The following is an 18,165-nucleotide window of genomic DNA, read 5'->3' as shown; positions in this document are numbered from 1 at the left end:
TTTATTGTCTGTCTTTCTATAAATACTCTGCCATTGGAGTAAATATCTTCAAGTTCGGGGCATGAAGGTGATTTTTATGGTCTGAGTAGGATCATATGCATATCAGAAATGCAGCACTAATGCTGTTAGTTTTGGGAAGCTGCATTGTCATCTTAGATTCCATATCAGGTAAGGTACCTGGATATATCAAGAGGAGATATCAAGATATCTTAAGTACTGCTGACGTATCAGTGGAAATCTCTGATGCCTAGTTATATACAGTAAGGAGCATGTTTTGACCCATAAACATTGCATTCCTAACTTAAAGTATATTAACACTATGATGAGTTTGGAATTAGCGATTATAAGTGTAGTTTTTGCGTACTGATTGTTTTTTGAAGGGATGGGGAAAAATGTAGTGTTCACAGACTTGCTGACAAACTCTGATTTTGTGAGCTGTTTCAGCAGAAGATGCTTTTAAAGCCACCAATACATAATAAATCAGTATTCCTGCATGTCTGTAGAATGGTTATAAAAATAACACAGTATTTTTATGTTGTGTTGTGGAGATCCTGATTTGATCCTCACAAATTCACTGGCTGTGCTTTTCAGCTGCCTTCTAACCTTAGGGAAAGAGCTTGTCACTATGTACATATTTCTGCAAAAAGCACAGGATGATTCACAATCTTCAACCATAATGATTGTTTTACTGGTTGCAAATATTGCTTTCTGTTTAAAATGTTAGACTTGAACTCAGATATTACTTCTTTCCTTACTGTAATCTCTGATTTTACATGTTGTCTTTTGCTGTGCCTAGTGATGGCACTGAATTTGTGATTTTTGAATTGAAGCAAGAGAAATGTGGCAGAACGTTGTATTGGAACTTGATTGGTACAGTATTAATAATTTTTGGTGTGTGTTATGCACATGTGGGATACAGCTTACATAATAGAGAGTTAACTGTATATTTTTAAGTTGCGTGAGTTTTCCCCTTAAGTAGACTTAGTCAGATTTTGGTTTCGTTTTCCTTTCACAGTTTAGGCAGTGTGTGTCTATACAAAAAGATATACACTCCTGTGACACATGGGGGATGATCCTGGAATGATATAAATTTATATACTCTGCTTTTGAAATAAGATTTTATTGTATTAAATAGTTTTATATTCTCAGGCCTTCTTTCCACTGCCTTGCAAACACACTCATTTTAGCTCTGTTGGAGAATGCCAGAAATGTAAAGCAAAACCTCTTTGTCTGCACTTTGGCCAGATGTGGATAATATCTAGAATCATGGTTCTATCTGATGGAATTTTTTGTGTTTTAGTGTCCTCTCATCCCTCGCATTGGATTATGTTTAAGAAGTTATTCCAAACCTCAATATTGCGTTAATTTTCTCTTACTTGGTTGTACAATCATTTTAAAAAATTGATTCTCTATTTTAAAGTCTGTTAAAAGTGTGTCTGTAACTTGAGAAGCATCAGCTGAACTTGTATCTCAACTAATGCTTTTGTTAAATGGATTTCATGGCATCAATTCTGCTGAAGCTATCTTATTTTGGCATGACTTGAAATTCACTTGGGATATTTCAGACTGATTTTTTAATTTCTTTTTCGGGAAACCATTAGTTCTAATGACTCGAACAAGAGAGAACAATTTATCTGCTGGTTTTCTATGTTGTATTTTGAAGTGCACTTAAAATCTGGTGACAAACTTTTCAGCAACCTAGTTGAAATTTAGCTGTCAGCTTGTTAGCTGAGAAGTTTATCACTAATTTGAGATGATGACTTTTATTTTAAAGGTTATTTTTGAAGCCTTAGATTCAGAACTTAATGTGGTAATAGCTCCTAAACAAACCACTCTGCTAAGTGCTGATGGCTTTATGGAGCGTTTTAGTATACCTGCATCTTATCAGATAACAAACTGCAATACAACTTTTCTGGTTTGTATTGTGAGCACATGCATACTCTTAGGCAGATACTCTTAGTATTACTCTTAGGCAGATGTATCTAACATCTCCACTGAACCATTCTGCTATGCTTTTTACAAATTAATTCAAATAATGATTTATTAGAATTGGATATTCTCTGTGGTTTCTTCTGTGGGTTTTTTTTCCTTCTCTAGTCTTGTCTTCTGCTTCTTGAATATTTGCCCTGGTATTTAACTATGTGGCATTTCATGTCACCTTTGGAGAGACATTTACTCTTTGCTTGTGATGTTTTGTTGTCCCTCTTTATTCTTCCTTACTTACCCTAGAGTTAGCAGGCAGTAGCTGCAAAGAGCAGCCTTAAGCTTTTGTAACTTTTTCAAAGAAAGGAGGCCAATTAGCACTATGTTTGGGTGGAAGTAGGTATTTTTTTCACAAAGAAAATAAACAACTTTTTAAGCACAAGTAAGATTTGACTCGGAGTAACATTGTCAGGTTTCATATATTTATTCAGTTCTGCTCAGTAATCAAGGGTGCTTGTTTTAGTATGGACTAGTGAAAACAACAAAAACTAATTTCACAGACTTTCTGTAGATGTAAATGTATTAGAAATGTTTTGTTTTTCTCAGTTTGAAAAAGCTTCATTAAAATCTCATAGGAGTGTGAAATTATAATAGGACATACTTTTTGTATGTTAAGCCCCCCAGTATGGCTTTAGGTTTTAGTTATATTTTATGGATCTTCTGTATATGGGATCCTAGAGGCTTGAAAAGCTAGAAGCAAAAAAACCTACAAATAAACTATGTTCCTTAGGTTTTAGTGCAGTTAACCTAATGAGACTGGCTGATTTATTTGTGCTAAAAATGGGACTCATTATCATTGTTAATATATCAAGAAGTCTTATGTATCTTTTCAGAACTTCCATTTATTTTTGCAAGGCATTTTGATGTCTAACATATTATTTTAATTTTATAAGAGACATAGGCGTAACAGGAAGTACAGAATAATGGCAGAACAGGAACGAAACCTTGTTTGGACAAATTGAAGTGTAGCATTCAGTCCATTAAATTGAGTGGAATATATCACTTAATAGAACTCTTTGTTGATGTCAGTGCTTGTTTAGAAGCAATTGGAGCTCTAATTTTGTAATCTGCAACTGTGGAGATTATCTGGAGATTTGATGGTTGTGATGCATCTTTCTTCCAAAGCTCTTTAGTAAATATTAATGAAAATGTTCACATTTATTTTAGGTGAATTTGAAGCTAGGTTTCTGACAGTATGCAGGTTTTTGTAATAGTAATACTGTATGTAAGGTAGAAAGGAGAGATTAAAACACAGAAAGAAGTATGCTCTTTGGAGAGCCTTTCGGCTCTAGATCTATTGAGACTTTTCAACAGCAGAATGGGGAAAACATTCAAATTAGTCTTTTATGTGGAGAAGACTGGATAAGAAAACAGAAATACAGGCAGCCAGGTTTGTTCAACCGGGGAGATAATAGTCTCTATGAAGTGTAAGTTAATTGAATAACAAATGAACAGATTTTTTTCCTCTGGTGTTAGCCCTTAAAACCCTATGGAGACCTCTTGATTCCTCTGTAGATTCTCTAGGAATCCTCTTCAATCCTTCTTGCATGAAAACAAATGTTGATTTAGCTCCTTATATTCTGGAAAATATGTAGCTTAGGTTACACTTCTGCCTTCTGTCAGATGTGGAGAGAGTGTTCTGTTCTTTGAAAGAATAATCAGAGTTTTATTTTCTTAATTTCTGTCTATCTAAACAAAACTCTTTCATGTTCAGAAGCTTATTGTTCCATTTGGTGATAGAAAAACAAGGACTGATAGAGTCTTTTGCTAGATTTTTTTTTTTAATAGTTCTGGTGACCTGGTACCTGTTGGTTCACCCAGAAATTATTTTGTGTTTGCTTTACATGTTTCAACTATGTCTGTACAAATAAAATTGCACTGGGGTTAGTAATTTAATATAGCTTTATCTTGCCTCTTCCTTTTTTAGGCATGTTTCATTTACTGATGTGAACTCGATAGCTCGTTATCTGGCTAGAGTTGCTGGTTCTGCTGGGTTATATGGTTCAAATCTGTTGGAACACACTGAGGTGAGAAGGAATCATGTGACTCTCTTATTTTTCCTTTTTCTTTTCTCGTTTGACCTGTGACCAAAACCTGTGGGGTTTTTTGTTTTGGTTTGTTTGGGGGGTTTTATGAACTTGTGTGGCTATTTATTGTTCTGCATTTTATTGTTAGACTGAGGTTCCAGCTGTGTGGGATGCTGAGGGTTTTGCTTTCTTAAGCTTGCTGCTTCTTATAAAGAAGAATCATAAATCTGAGCTTTGAAAGGGTTGCCCTTCCCCACCCCTGCAACAGCAGCTCCTAACCTGACAGTTCACCAAGATTAGATTATTTCGGGTTGGAAGGTGATATCTGGGATTTTCCCTCTTTGCTTTCCTCAGTTCTGTTGCCATCAGTTGCTACCTTTTAACACTTCAGTGTAACACCAGGGAACATTGTATGACATGGAAATACTGAATTAGTTTTTGCTGTATATGATGGACAAAACCCTGACCTCGATTTCTTTCAGTGAAATGTGGTGAGGCATCACCACATAGATGGACTGTTCCCTCGTGCAAAATTCTGTATTCCATAGTGTTTCACAAACAGTGCCACGAGGGCACCAGAATTTTTATGCCAAAGAGGGAACTTCTTTGCTTTTCCTTGCTTATACAGATTGCAAAAAGTTATTAGGAACTGTGGATATGATATGAACTGAGAGGGTATTCTTTCTGAATCTAGCTCAGAATAATCATATACTGAATTTTTATGTTGGTGGGTGAAATGAACAAATAAATTGAAATGTATTTCCTCTGAAATTTGAGGAGGGACCTAAGGACTTGATTTAACTTTTCTACAGCTACTTGAATCTAGTAGTAATCACTCTTCAGCCCTTATAGCTAGTCTCTGGAAGTATTGTCTTAGTATATTGCTTGTAAGGCATTTAAAAAGTTGTAGGTTATCTTGTGGCTATCTAAACTTTCTGACCAAAAACCTTGTTTGTAAATTAAGCCCCAGGCATCTGCAAACACACTATCAAGATTGGTATTTCTGATAAAATACTTCTTTTCGTTTCTGCATCTTTCAAAATTAAAGTTGTACTTCAAGAAATACAGTGACAGCTGCATTTGTGGTGCAAATATTTTGGAGCATAACTGCAAATGACTGAACTGAATTCTGTGGTGGTGTAATTACATCTGTGCCTGCCACGTTGGCTCGAATATTGGAAGGATTCCTGATGCAGTTTACAGAACACTTGCACATGAAATAGTGACAGAGGACTAGAAGAGATACTTAGTCTCTTACAGGATTGAGGGATTCAATTTATAGACAGGGCTACTTAATTCACCAAGGGCCTGAATATTTTTGTTTGTTTGTTTGTTTATGTACCGAGATATATTTCCTTTTATGGGAGAAGACTGTTTTTCAGGAGACTGGAAAGGGAAATGAGGAGGGAGAGGGATTTGATTACTTCAAATCTAAAAGGAGATGAGGCAGAGAAGATAGGGATTGAGGCAAAGTCGGTATACTTATCCAGGAGCAGTACGAGGAAGGTCACATAGGTCACAGATGTAGTATCTAAATAGTTGAAGGTTAATGATGATTATTATATACTGTGTGTGATAAATAAGTACCGATGAATTGCTGATTATTTCTAACAGTGGGAATAACTTCAGTAAAATTATTACTTTCAGCAGTTTAAATTTATTCCTTCAGGATGTATTAAATCATTTAGTATAGTTCTGTTAAACATTCTTTAAGCATATATTATGATTTATTGTCCAATATATATAATGCTAATGTTCCAGTTAAGATTTTCTGTTCTGCTATTAAATGGATTTTATATTATGTCAGTTTTTTAACAAGCTTCTTTCTTACTCCTTTAGTAAATTTGAATGTCTTTTGTCCCTTAAAACTAGATTGACCATTGGCTGGAGTTTAGTGCTACAAAGTTATCTACAGCCAGCCAGTTTCTTTCAGCAGTCCAGGAACTCAACCACTGTCTGTCTCTAAGAACATACTTGGTTGGAAACTCTCTGAGTCTTGCAGACTTATGTGTCTGGGCTGTACTAAAAGGTATCAGTATATGTTCTCGCTTTCATTGGCTTGCAATCAGTATATACCAGGAGTCCTCCAGTTTCCTTTTTTGTGGATGCTAGTAGCGACTCTTAGCAGTATGCCAGACTGTATGCTGTAGTGCACACTGTCTTGGCTTCTGCATCGCTAGTGATGGGAATAGTATAGCTTAGGAAACCCTAGAATTTTTTTAGATTGTTGTTATATTTGGAAATTTATAGATGTAATCATAGAAGGGAATTGTTTTAACTTTTTTTGTGTTAACCGTAAGAGTGTCTTTATTACCTGTTGTGTAAATATGAAAATTTGCTCTGGCCCAAAATTTTGGATTAAATATTTAAATTATTTTGTAATCAGAGTAAAATTATATACACACTCCTTTCCATTACATTATCTTAGTAGAGGAAATTTCTTTGGTGTTTAGTTTGAATTATTAAAAGAGATAAATATTACTCTGTGAAATACCCATTGGAGGTTAAAAGAAGCTTTGATGATCCGTTTTTATGGTTTTGGTTTTTATAGAGTCTTAGATGTATGTCTAAAGTTTATAGGTGTCAATCTACCATTCAGTACAACCAAATTACTCTTTAAAGTAAAATGCATATTCAAGATTAAAAGCTAGCATCTTTCAGTATTTTTTCAAAGTTGCTGCTCTTGCAAGAAATCTGAAATATCTTTCATTTTTTTTCTCCTTTCCCCATCAGAATAAGACCATCAAAAATAAAGTGTAGTATTGAGACATGCTTCTTCTGATAAAGCTTAGAAAACATCAAATCTAGACACACTAGATGGGTATCTTATATTTCTGTCTTAGAAAAAGTTGTTACTAATTTAGGTGGATGGATGATGCAAAGAAAAATGTATGTTCCCCAGTCCACCCCACCTTCTGTTTTGCTGAATCCAAGAAAGAATGTAGTATGTTTTAGGTTTGGAGGTAGTTTGTTTATTTAATTTGCTTTAGAAAGACTTCTGTCCTCATGACTAAATGTCTTTTTGGAAGAGCATAAGTAGATTTTTTTTAAAAATCTTAATCTTTTTTGTCTTAAAAATTACTGTTGGTAATCATGCCATTTTTATAATTTAATATCTTGAAAAATTATTTGTTTTCTAACAGATAACAACACATGGCAGGAGCAATTACAGGAAAACAAAGCTCCTGTCCATGCAAAACGATGGTATGGCTTTCTTGAGGTACAGCATGCGTTTCAGTCAGTAGGAGCCAAGTGGACTTCTGGTACACCAAAGGTTAAAATGGTAAGATTTACTCAGATCCTCTGGAGAAAGTAGCTTTATTTGTCTGAATACACTATAAGGCAATTTTTTTTTTCAAGTGGGAGAATTAAAAGGAATCACCTGTACAGTAAATCAAATGTTTGTAAACTTGTTTAAAGATAAAGCTGTCACTTTTGTATTTAGAAAGGCACGAGTGGTATAATCCATTGCTGAAATGGAATAATGTAAAAATGTTAGCTCTTAATCAGCACTGCTCTTTAGATACATTGTTTTTCTGAAGAGGATTTTGAGATCCTGATAGACCTGCAAAGATTGCAGTCTTCGGTTGATTGAATTTGTTGATCACATTCAGGTTAAGGACACTAAGATATAAAAACCTGGCTAGTAACTGTTTTCTTCTATGGAATAAATGAAATGACTTGGTGGAACTTTTCAGTCATGGATCAAATTTAAAGACAGAATAACTTAAAACTCCAGAATTAATCTTGTTTTGATGTACTATGAGTAATGTGAAAGTTGTGAAGAGATTAATTTGGGATCCAGTATGACAGCTTTTTGTTGTCTGGTTTGAAAGGACACCTTGATGCAGAAGCTATTTTCTAGAGTTTTATATTTGATTATACAGCTAAAGCGATCTGTGATCATGTCTTTTGTTTTTTAAGGCAACAGAAAAGAAAGCAGATGTTGGAAAGTTTGTTGAACTTCCTGGTGCAGAGATGGGAAAGGTCATTGTAAGGTTTCCTCCTGAAGCAAGTGGGTAAGAAACAGAAATACTTTGAGAAGGTTCTATTTGTATTATTATTTAAAAAAAAAAAAAAAAAAGTATGCTTTGGTGAGGATGTTAATCAATTTATCAGACAAGACTTCTAAGACAAAAAAGTATTTAAAGCTTTGTCCACATCTGCATTAGATCTGTGTGTTTACTTCTCCCCTATACCTCGTTGCACTGTTGCCTGAAGTTGGAATAGGGAGGTTAGTTGCCAGCACATGACATGGTGCTGCTCGGCAGCGGGATGAGAAGGAGCAGAAGGACGGCATTTGCATGGAAAGTGGAGGCGTGTGCACTGACAGGAGCTATGATGTGTAAATACAGTCTTTGTGAGTTGGGCAAAAGGACTCACAGTGCTTTTCAAGGAAGCTTAGGTTTGAGAAGAGAAGGATGTATGGGACAGCCTCCCTTCAGGAAGCCTGACACCAGGTGTGTAATGGAGGCATTTGTCCAAGGAGTACAGATTGAATGTAGCTCCAAAACACAAACTCCTTAAAGACCACACAGTGGAGATGTGATGAGCCAGTTTAATAAAGGCAATTTTCAGCCAGCTTTTGATTTTCTGCTTGGTTTTGGGGTTGGGTTTTTTTTTTTTTTTTAGAATTGCCTGATGAACTGTAAAATTTCTGTGATGGCATTTCTTCATTAAACTGGCTGTTCAGCATCATGTGACTTCTGTATAGTGTTTCTTACTCTATTAGTCCAATATAAACTGTTGCTTAGATATCATAAGTTATGTATTATGTGCATGTATGTGTATAAGATACTGTTCTCACATTACTTTAGTAGATTTTAGTGTCTTATTTCTGGTGTTTTACTTAAAACACTCTTCTTTAGGGACACGTGTATATTTAATTTTTTTTAAAGTCATTTTCATTTAGTGAATTTGCTTTTTTTGCATTTAGTTTAAATTGCCAGTAGCTTTTTAGCTTATGTTAAAAATATACAGCAGCCACCATTTCAGAAAATTCCGCTCTTCTGAATGTGGTAGTTTCAGATTATCTGGTAGCTACTGCTGAGTATCATCAATAGCTGGTTTAAGTTAGTATGTAAAATGAGATAATTGCAGTCCTGTCTTTATATCCATAGTGACACACTGATTTACATATTTTAAACTGTTAACTGCTGAATTTATGGTAGAAAAAACATAATCTGCTTTCATAAATGTATAGTATATCAACAAATATCCTGGTTTGTGGGTTTTTTGTTAGACTTAAGTATTGCTTTCTATTCTTTCTCCTTCCTCACAAAAAATAAAAAAGTCTAGTTGAAGTAGTGCTGTGTATATATTTATTTTTTATTTCCTTTTTTAGATATCTCCATATCGGTCATGCCAAAGCTGCCCTGCTAAATCAGCACTACCAAGTTAACTTTAAAGGAAAGCTTATTATGAGATTTGATGACACAAATCCAGAAAAAGAGAAAGAAGACTTTGAAAAGGTATGATAAGAGAACAGGGAAATCCATTCACTATATAGCTAATTCAAAGGTAAATGACATGCCGATCTGCTCTTGCACAGGTTTTTTTGCACTATATTTTTACAGTATTAGTATTACACTTAAGTCTTATGCTTGGAAGAAATTCCCATCATCTTTACTTTAAAAAGCTTAAAGCTCTTTTACTAGAAGCTTATTTCTTCCCTATCTCCAATGTTTGGTTTACGGTATGTAGGTATGCAACTCTTGCAATACACTGTTATTTTCATTGTCTAAATACTACTTAGTCTGTAACAAGTAATTTGTTTCAGGTTTCATCTCCTTTTGTCCTACCTCTGTCTTGAAGTTGTTTATGTCTGATCTCATATAACTATGGGCTGTGAATGAGTGATAAGTGCCTGCCTGTCTTTTCTTTCATGCATGTCGTATTATTCTTATGGCTTCCTGGACAATGGAGTATTAAAACCACCGCATCTGTCATGAAGAGGGTAGAGGCTTAAGAAAACTAGCTTTCCTGAATATTACAGTATACAATTTCACACTTTGCAGGTTATTCTTGAAGACGTTGCAATGCTGCACATCAAACCAGATCAATTTACATATACCTCAGATCACTTTGAAACAATAATGAAATATGCTGAGAAGCTTATTCAGGAAGGGAAGGCATATGTGGATGATACTCCTGCAGAACAAATGAAAGCAGAGCGTGAGCAAAGAATGGAATCTAAACACAGAAATAACTGTAAGATATTTTAAGCTTCCATCTTGCTTTCTTATCTTTCAAATTTGGCATCAAAACTTGATTTTTATTAATAAAAACGGATGAGATTACTAATTGCATAAATTTAAGGTCCTTATAGAACTTGGAAGGGTTTAGGTTTTTGTTTTACAAGGCTGGAATAAGTGTACATTTAGACAGGTGCAGTAAGCTTCTCTATGTATGAATTCATCACCATTCATTCCGACTTTAAAAAAATTCAAAATGTAAAATGTGTATAAATGAATTCCAGTGACTAAAGAGGGGGATGGCACTGCTTTTAGTTACTTCAGTAATAAAATGTGGTTCTGTATCATAGTATCTTAGAAAATTATTTTTATTGGTTTTAGGTGTTAATAAGAATCTACAAATGTGGGAAGAAATGAAAAAGGGAACAGAATATGGACAAACTTGTTGTCTACGAGCAAAAATAGATATGAGTAGTAACAATGGATGTATGAGGGATCCAACTCTTTATCGTTGTAAAAACCAGCCTCACCCACGTACTGGAAGTACCTACAAGTATGTCTACTTCCTTCTTGTGTGGCCTGTGATCTTTGTTCTTTTCAGGGCATTTACCATTCCTTAGTAAATTTCTTTTAATACTTGAAACCTGCTACTATTTTTCAGTCAGAGTCTCTTGGCTTTCTGAAACTTTTGCAAATGATTTTTAAAACCTGTGAGTTGGCCATTGTGGTCAGCAGTGACTAATATTTCTGGTTTGGTCCATAAATACGTTGTATGTAGGCAAAGAGCTTTGAGTCAAAACATGAATTAAGACTTAATGGCTGTATCTTGGACAGCAAAGCTGTTAGCTTTAGCTCTTGGTTCTTAAACAGAACTGTGACAGTTTTACATTGCTACAATTTTATATTGCTGCAAAACGTTGTTGATCAACTTAACTGAGTGGCTGGTTCCTTTTTCACAGCAACTGCTGCCTTTGTGCAGAATGCAGAATTACTACATTGTGCATTGAAGTAAGCCTACCCAAATTGTTGAAGGCTGTGGTTCAGTGCTTATTTGAAACCTCTGTTTGCAGCTATACAACTGCCTTTTTGGAAACATTGATTTAATGTGTGTATAATAGTAAAGCTATATCTGTGGGTAGTGGTTTGTTTTTAAACATGAAAGCTTTGCTCATTGTTTAGTCAACTAATGCTTATTTTTTATATTTAAGGAAAAAAACCCTATAAGTCATCATTTTATGTGTTTGAAAATAACAGTAGCAGTGTAGGATTTTTTTTTTTTTAGTCTTGAATATTAAGGTTATAGTCAATTTCTGAAGGCTTTCTTTGTTTTAAAAATGTATTTGCCCTCTGGATCTTTTTTTTTTTTTTTGACAATTTTTTGTGTATGTGCTATTTTGGTCTTGATCTGAAAGTTTCCAGGATCATAGGTTGTAATTTTTTCTAATATATAAATATACATTATGCTTAGTTTAAGTGTTTACATGTGAGGACAGTGTTTTGTTCTTCTGCCCTGCTAATTGAAGGTCTTTATTCTCAGGGTTTATCCCACATATGACTTTGCCTGCCCCATTGTTGATAGTATTGAAGGTGTCACACATGCATTGAGAACAACTGAATACCATGACAGAGATGAACAATTCTACTGGATCATTGAGGCACTGGGCATAAGGAAACCATATATATGGGAGTATAGCCGGCTGAACCTCAACAACACTGTGCTCTCTAAGAGAAAGCTGACATGGTTTGTCAACGAAGGCCTTGTGGATGGATGGTATGTTACATGGTTGTAGTTCAGCATTGTTCCTAAGATACTCATGACTGATGCATGCATTCTGTTTTGGACAGTCCTTAGGCATCAAAGCAGCATGAATGAATATTTAAACAATATTTAAGAACATAGATTAATTACAGTGCCTTCTGCATGTACAATGTGTCTGTTTACTACTCTACAGTAACCGTGTACATACATATTCATATTCTTTGTAAACACGAGCTAGCTTATTTTTGGACTCTGGCTCTTGCTATGGGTGCTACTTACACATTTTCCACTCTGAGTCATCAGATACATTCCTGAGCAATGCCAGAAGGGGACCTGAATTGAAGAACTTGTGGTCCTGTCTATCTAGTCAAATGTGTCCTGCTTCCCTCCTGCCTGCTGTCCCCCCACATTTCTGTTCGTTTTTTTTTTTTTTTTTTTCATGTTACCTGGATTTCTAGAGATAGTGCTTGATGGCATAGTAGCCTAAGTATTCTCCCAGAAAAGGTGAACCATTGGTTTCCACTTCTGCAAGTAGTTCAGAGTCTAGAGATGTGCCTTTGTTCATTCCCACAATGGGCTACCTATGGGAACACGCCATCTGAAGTCCTCCTCATAGTACAGGAGCCTGAATAAATTTACGGATAATGCTAAGTCCGACGACTGCTTGTAGTGTTTTTCCTGGGGTGGTTTTAGGTGATTCTGTGCTCAGCCTATGGGAGTACCATTGTACACAAGTTCCTAGGCTGCCTGGTTGTCTCGCTTAGGTGTGCCAAGTGTGCTTTTTTTTTTTGATTGATTTTCTTCTTTGATTGTGTTGGAAGCCTAGATTCCTAGCTTCTGCATACAACCAATCTGCTAGAGCCCAAATTACCTTTTTTTCTTTTCCTTCCCCCACCTCCCTTTTTTCCCCCCCCTAGAGGTGTAGCTGGTGTTAATGGTGACCTCTCCCTCCCTAAGCCTCTCAGACCCTCAGCAAGGTTTGATACGTGTTCCCACCAACACATATTTGACATTTCAGATTAGGACTTTTTGTTTCTTGCATAATAGAGTAAAATAATAGAATTCTATCACTTCTGTCATGGAGAGATAACATGGTCATTGTCACTCATCTCTTTCTGGTTTCTCTTGAGCAAGAAAGAATAAAGCCCTGTTGTTTCAGGTTCCGTTATTCAGGTGCCATTGAAAAGGAATGAATGTGATAGGGACGTAACACTTGCCTCGCCAGTTTTTCAGAGGTTTAAGTTTGAATAGCTATAGGAAAAGAGCCACTTCACTAAGAGATGGCTTCCCTTCTTGAAACGAAGTAGAAGAAAACCTGCACCATACATTTTGTATGGATAAGAGTTCAGTTGGGTCTTCTCATCTAGCTGTTAATTCATGCAAGTAAAATACACTGAAACTGTGCCTTTCGTGTATGGCAATATCGGTAAAGTTTTTTATATGTGTAACTAATAGGTAGAACTTGGCATGTGACACTGAAACATCTTTTTCTACTAGGGATGACCCAAGATTTCCCACTGTGCGTGGTGTTCTAAGAAGAGGCATGACAGTTGAAGGGCTAAAACAGTTTATTGCAGCTCAGGTGGGTGTTCTCTTCTGAATCTTTGAATCTCACTTGTAAGGACAAGTTTTTGTGAAGTTTCGGTTAAAGTACTTGTCACTGGGAGGCTTCTTCTTTTGAAGGTTTGATGCTTTCATGTATACTGCTGCCACGATATTAACACCTGTGAGCAGGTCCTGCCAAAATGCGGTAGCAGGTTTTTTTTCTCTTAGAAAGTGTTTATTTTGCAAGCTCAGGATGCCTCTCTAAACTGTTTTGGGAGAATGCAAACCACTGAGGGTTTGTAGTCTTTAAAAGACTTTGTTTTAAATTAGTCTAATAGCTAGGATATTTCTATTAATGTGCTGGGTCTTTTTCCAGGGTTCTTCTCGATCTGTTGTGAATATGGAGTGGGATAAAATTTGGTCCTTTAACAAAAAGGTATGTGTTTACTTGATTTTGATGCTACTCCTGATATCCTCTTTCTGGGATATGTAGAGACTCCAGCATTTGTTGGAGTGCTTATCACAACAAGTAGCAGTTGCAGTATGTTGCATCATTTGGCACACTTTCAGGAAAATGGAATGTCCCCCCCTTTCTAACCTGAGCTAGCACTAATCCTATTGATTCTCCTATACCAATACTTACTTGCCTTACTTAGTAGTATGGGGAAAGATAATGATATTTGCTGTAAATCTGATATGAAAACTGCATTTCATTTTTCTGCTTTCAAGCTGCGAGCTATCTGTAAGAAGGTATTACTTAATGCTTTTTACCTTAGCATATAGCTTACAGTGCTGTAAGCATACATAGCATAAACTATCATTTTGCAGCTTCATAGCACAGTTCACATTTGCTTACATAACAGGAGCTCTACAAACCCACTGAAAATGCATTATTCCTAGTTTTAAAAGGCTGTCCATTTCTGGTTTGGCTTATTTGTTAACGTAAACACAAATCTTACTCAATTTGATTCCTGATGGCCGCTTTTCCTTTCTGTGGCAAAAGGACTAATGCACTGCATATACTGCCTATGTAGATAAAGCCAGCACTGCTGATGTTTCTGACTGAATGTCAAAGAAGGAATATTGCATCTTGACATGGTTAGTCGCTTTTTGGCAGCGGATGCTTGGACACTATAATAAGGCGAATTGTTATAATGCTGGTTGCATATTTTGTGTGATTGTGGAAACACCTGTTATTTTGCATTGGGATTCTTGCTTGGTTTTGCTTAGATAGTACTCAGACCTGTTCATTTAAGTAGTTTTTGCTTGTCTGGCATGTGTCTTGTCTGTCTTCACGTATTTTGCATTTTGTCTGCTACATACACAAAGGTTTATGAATTGGTTCTTTCTGTTGCTGCATAAATATATTTATGACTAAGAACTGGATTTTGGGAAAAAAAACACAGCAGACTACCAGGGTTCATTTTCTGAGTTGTCTTTTAAACTTAGTTTCTTAGACCTCTGGGACAGCACCATATTTATTAGCCAATTTTATATACATGTATCTGTTGCAGATAGTTTTCAGTCTGCAATATAAGCAAAACCAAATGGTTGCATACAGGTAGTTCTGAGCTCCAAAACTTCATCAGTGAGAGCTCTTATTTTATATGTTGTCCTGTAATTATGCTATTGACTTTTTAACACCTGTCATCTGAGGAAGAATTGTGATTTTAGTGAGTAAATAAAGAGCCTGGTAATAACATTGTAAAAATTGGTCATGTAGTTGATCAAAATTATAATATTAAACCACATAATACACCTATATTTTGAGATACATACACAAATCTTTTTTTGAAGTGTGTCTAACATTTAGGAGTCTGGCTTCAGTGAGTATGTGCTTACAAATGTGTGACTTCTTAGAAGTGTATTTTCATACCACCTTACTTGCTAATGTCAAGTAATTAGATGCTAAATATTTTTTTCGAAACATGCCATGTAGTTTTTCACTTGAGCAGGGATAAATGATGAAGAAAAAAAGTCACTTCCTTTGTGTTAGTTTCCACTTAAACTGGTAGATCTCTGATAGTCCTTTTGGATCTAGAGAACTTTTTAAGTGCCTCAGAACAGCTTGACAAACCAGTATTTCAGGTATGAAAAATGCTGTGATAAACTACATCAGCTGAGTTTGACAGTGGGGTATAAAAATACAGGAAGACATTTTAGTGGTATCTTGCCAAGCTCACGTTGTAGAAATCCTGATGATATAAATGCTATAGTGTTGCCTTATTATAGTATCTAATGCGTCTGTATTAAAATTGCAGACTTAACTGGTGCTTCCTCTGTAGCCAGGTTTGTCCCTGATTCTGCTGGAGGCCTGACCTGCAAAATGAGTATGGGAGCAGGTCTTGTGCTGCTGGAAAAAGAACAAATTGCACTGATAAATTATCCCTTTAAAATCAGCTACCTAGAGAGAAAGTAGCCAGATGTAGTAGCCTATGTGCATAGTAAAACTATATCAAAGTACATTCTACTGTCTTCCCTATGAGGCTTTAGTTCATACTTCTGGTTACTTCTGGTGTCAGTAGTACCCAATCCATAGTTTTTACTTGAGGTATTTCAGTAAAGATGGGAAACTGAAATATTGTCACTGTTTTCTCACTTTTCCATGGCTTTGAATTAAAGTCACATTAAAGCAAACAAAAAAATGCAGTAACATAAAGAATACCAGTTAATATTCCTTTTTGGTGGTGGTTGTTTTATAGATCTTATTTCTCTGTCAATATCATATATTCATGATCCACCTTGTTTGTTTTCTGTAGGTTATAGACCCAGTAGCACCTCGGTACACTGCTTTACTGAAGGATGCAGTGGTCCCAGTAAATATTCCTGAAGCTCAAGAGGAGATGAAAGAAGTGGCTAAACATCCAAAGGTTCTTGCTTTACTCTCTTAATATTCTTGTATTACAAATCAGTAAGGTTGAAAGTACCTTGGCTTGGAGCAGTCAGCAAGGAGAGTCCTGCTTTTAACTTGCTCAGACAGCATGAGATAAAATCAGGCTGTACTTCCTTTTCCCACAGAATTGTCAAAAGCTTGGCAACTACTGAATGTGTGTGTTCTGTTAAGAGGATGTAGGAAACTGCTTTTGTAAATGTGTAGAGTGCATGTAGACAGTACATTGAAAGGCCTCTCCAGGAGTTTTCAGAAGAGGCAAAATGTTACAAGTATAGAGTGATGCTCAGATTGTTTTTATTACTGTTTGATATTAACTTTCACAGAGAAATTTAAATATAGAATTTTGTTCAAGCATTACGGGAATAATACATTAGATACTGCTTATCCGTAAGTGTGAGGAATGCAGGCAGATTTTTTTTTTTAATGGTTTATAAAATAAGATTTATGTAGAGAAGTGATATATTAACCTGTTAATTCTACCAATCCCTGGATTTTTTTTAATGACTTTTAAATTTGGGTAGCATATATTTATTATCAAAAGTTAAGAATTTGCTAGTTTGATACACTTATTATCCAGTAAACAGAATAATATCTCTTAAGAAGAGGAGTGTGTTACTGATAAAATTCTTTCTAGGTACTACAGTTAGGAAAGATAGAATCACGGAATCATCTAGGTTGGAAAAGACCTTGAAGATCATCCAGTCCAACCATTAACCTAACATTAACAGTTCCCAACTACACCATACCCCTCAGTGCTATGTTGACCCGACTGTTAAACGCTTCCAGGGTTGGGAACTTCACCACCTTCCTGGGCAGCCCGTTCCAACGTCCAACAACCCATTCTGTAAAGAAATGCTTCCTAATATCCAGTCTAAACGTACCCTGGTACAACTTCAGGCCATTCCCTCCTGTTCTATCGCTTAATTGCTTGGTTAGAGACTCATCCCCAGCTCTCTGCAGCCTCCTTTCAGGTAGCTGTAGAGGGTGATGAGGTCTCCCCTCAGCCTCCTCCAGACTAAACACCCCCAGTTCCCTCAGCCGCTCCCCGTACGACCTGTGCTCCAGACCCTGCACCAGCTCCGTTGCCCTTCTCTGGACACGCTCGAGTCATTCAATGTCCTTTTTGTAGTGAGGGGCCCAAAACTGAACACAGGAACCGAGGTGCGGCCTCACCAGTGCCGAGTACAGGGGTGAGATCCCTTCCCTGTCCCTGCTGGCCACGCTATTGCTGACACAAGCCAGGATGCCACTGGCCTTCTTGGCCACCTGGGCACACTGCTGGCTCCTGTCCAGCCGGCTGTCAATCAACCCTCCCAGGTCCCTCTCTGACTGGCAGCTCTCCAGCCACTCCTCCCCAAGCCTGTAGCGCTGCTGGGGGTTGTTGTGGCCCAGGGGCAGCCCCTGGCATTTGGCCTTAGTGAAACTCCTCCAGTTGGCCTCAGCCCATGGCTCCAGCCTGTCCAGGTCTCTCTGCAGAGCCTCCCTACCCTCGAGCAGATCAACGCTCCCACCCAACTTGGGGTCATCTGCAAACTGACTGAGGGTGCACTCGATCCCCTCGTCTAGATCATCAATAAAGATGTTAAACAGGAGTGGCCCCAAAACCCAGCCCTGGGGGACACCACTCGTGACCGGCCGCCAACTGGATTTAATTCCGTTCACCACAACTCTCTGGGCCCGGCCATCCAGACAGTTTTTTACCCAGCAAAGCGTGTGCCTTCCAAGCCACAGTAGATACCTTGCTTTAAGCATGGCATCTCAAAT

General features: G+C 36.8%; 1 protein-coding gene across 5 annotated transcripts in view; it reads left to right on the top strand.

Moving 5' to 3' along the window:
* The window catches only part of EPRS1 (glutamyl-prolyl-tRNA synthetase 1), a 42,293-nt gene that overhangs the window by 3,332 nt on the left and 20,796 nt on the right, over positions 1-18,165 (top strand). For 3 of the 5 annotated variants that reach the window (XM_074897243.1, XM_074897242.1, XM_074897240.1), the window contains exons 3-14: positions 3,911-4,010; positions 5,883-6,039; positions 7,154-7,293; positions 7,935-8,029; positions 9,355-9,481; positions 10,028-10,220; positions 10,586-10,757; positions 11,742-11,975; positions 13,461-13,545; positions 13,885-13,944; positions 14,238-14,258; positions 16,268-16,378. In XM_074897243.1, coding sequence (XP_074753344.1) covers positions 3,911-4,010; positions 5,883-6,039; positions 7,154-7,293; positions 7,935-8,029; positions 9,355-9,481; positions 10,028-10,220; positions 10,586-10,757; positions 11,742-11,975; positions 13,461-13,545; positions 13,885-13,944; positions 14,238-14,258; positions 16,268-16,378 — 1,495 coding nt within the window. The remainder of the gene's footprint in view (positions 1-3,910; positions 4,011-5,882; positions 6,040-7,153; positions 7,294-7,934; positions 8,030-9,354; positions 9,482-10,027; positions 10,221-10,585; positions 10,758-11,741; positions 11,976-13,460; positions 13,546-13,884; positions 13,945-14,237; positions 14,259-16,267; positions 16,379-18,165) is intronic. The other 2 variants (XM_074897244.1, XM_074897241.1) reach the window with 1 other exon arrangement.

The sequence above is a fragment of the Athene noctua genome, chromosome 1 (genome assembly GCF_965140245.1).
Source record: "Athene noctua chromosome 1, bAthNoc1.hap1.1, whole genome shotgun sequence".
Taxonomy (NCBI): Eukaryota; Metazoa; Chordata; class Aves; order Strigiformes; family Strigidae; genus Athene; species Athene noctua.
The sequence above is the reverse complement of the archived record's forward strand: the minus strand, read 5'-3'. Positions and strand labels throughout refer to the sequence as shown.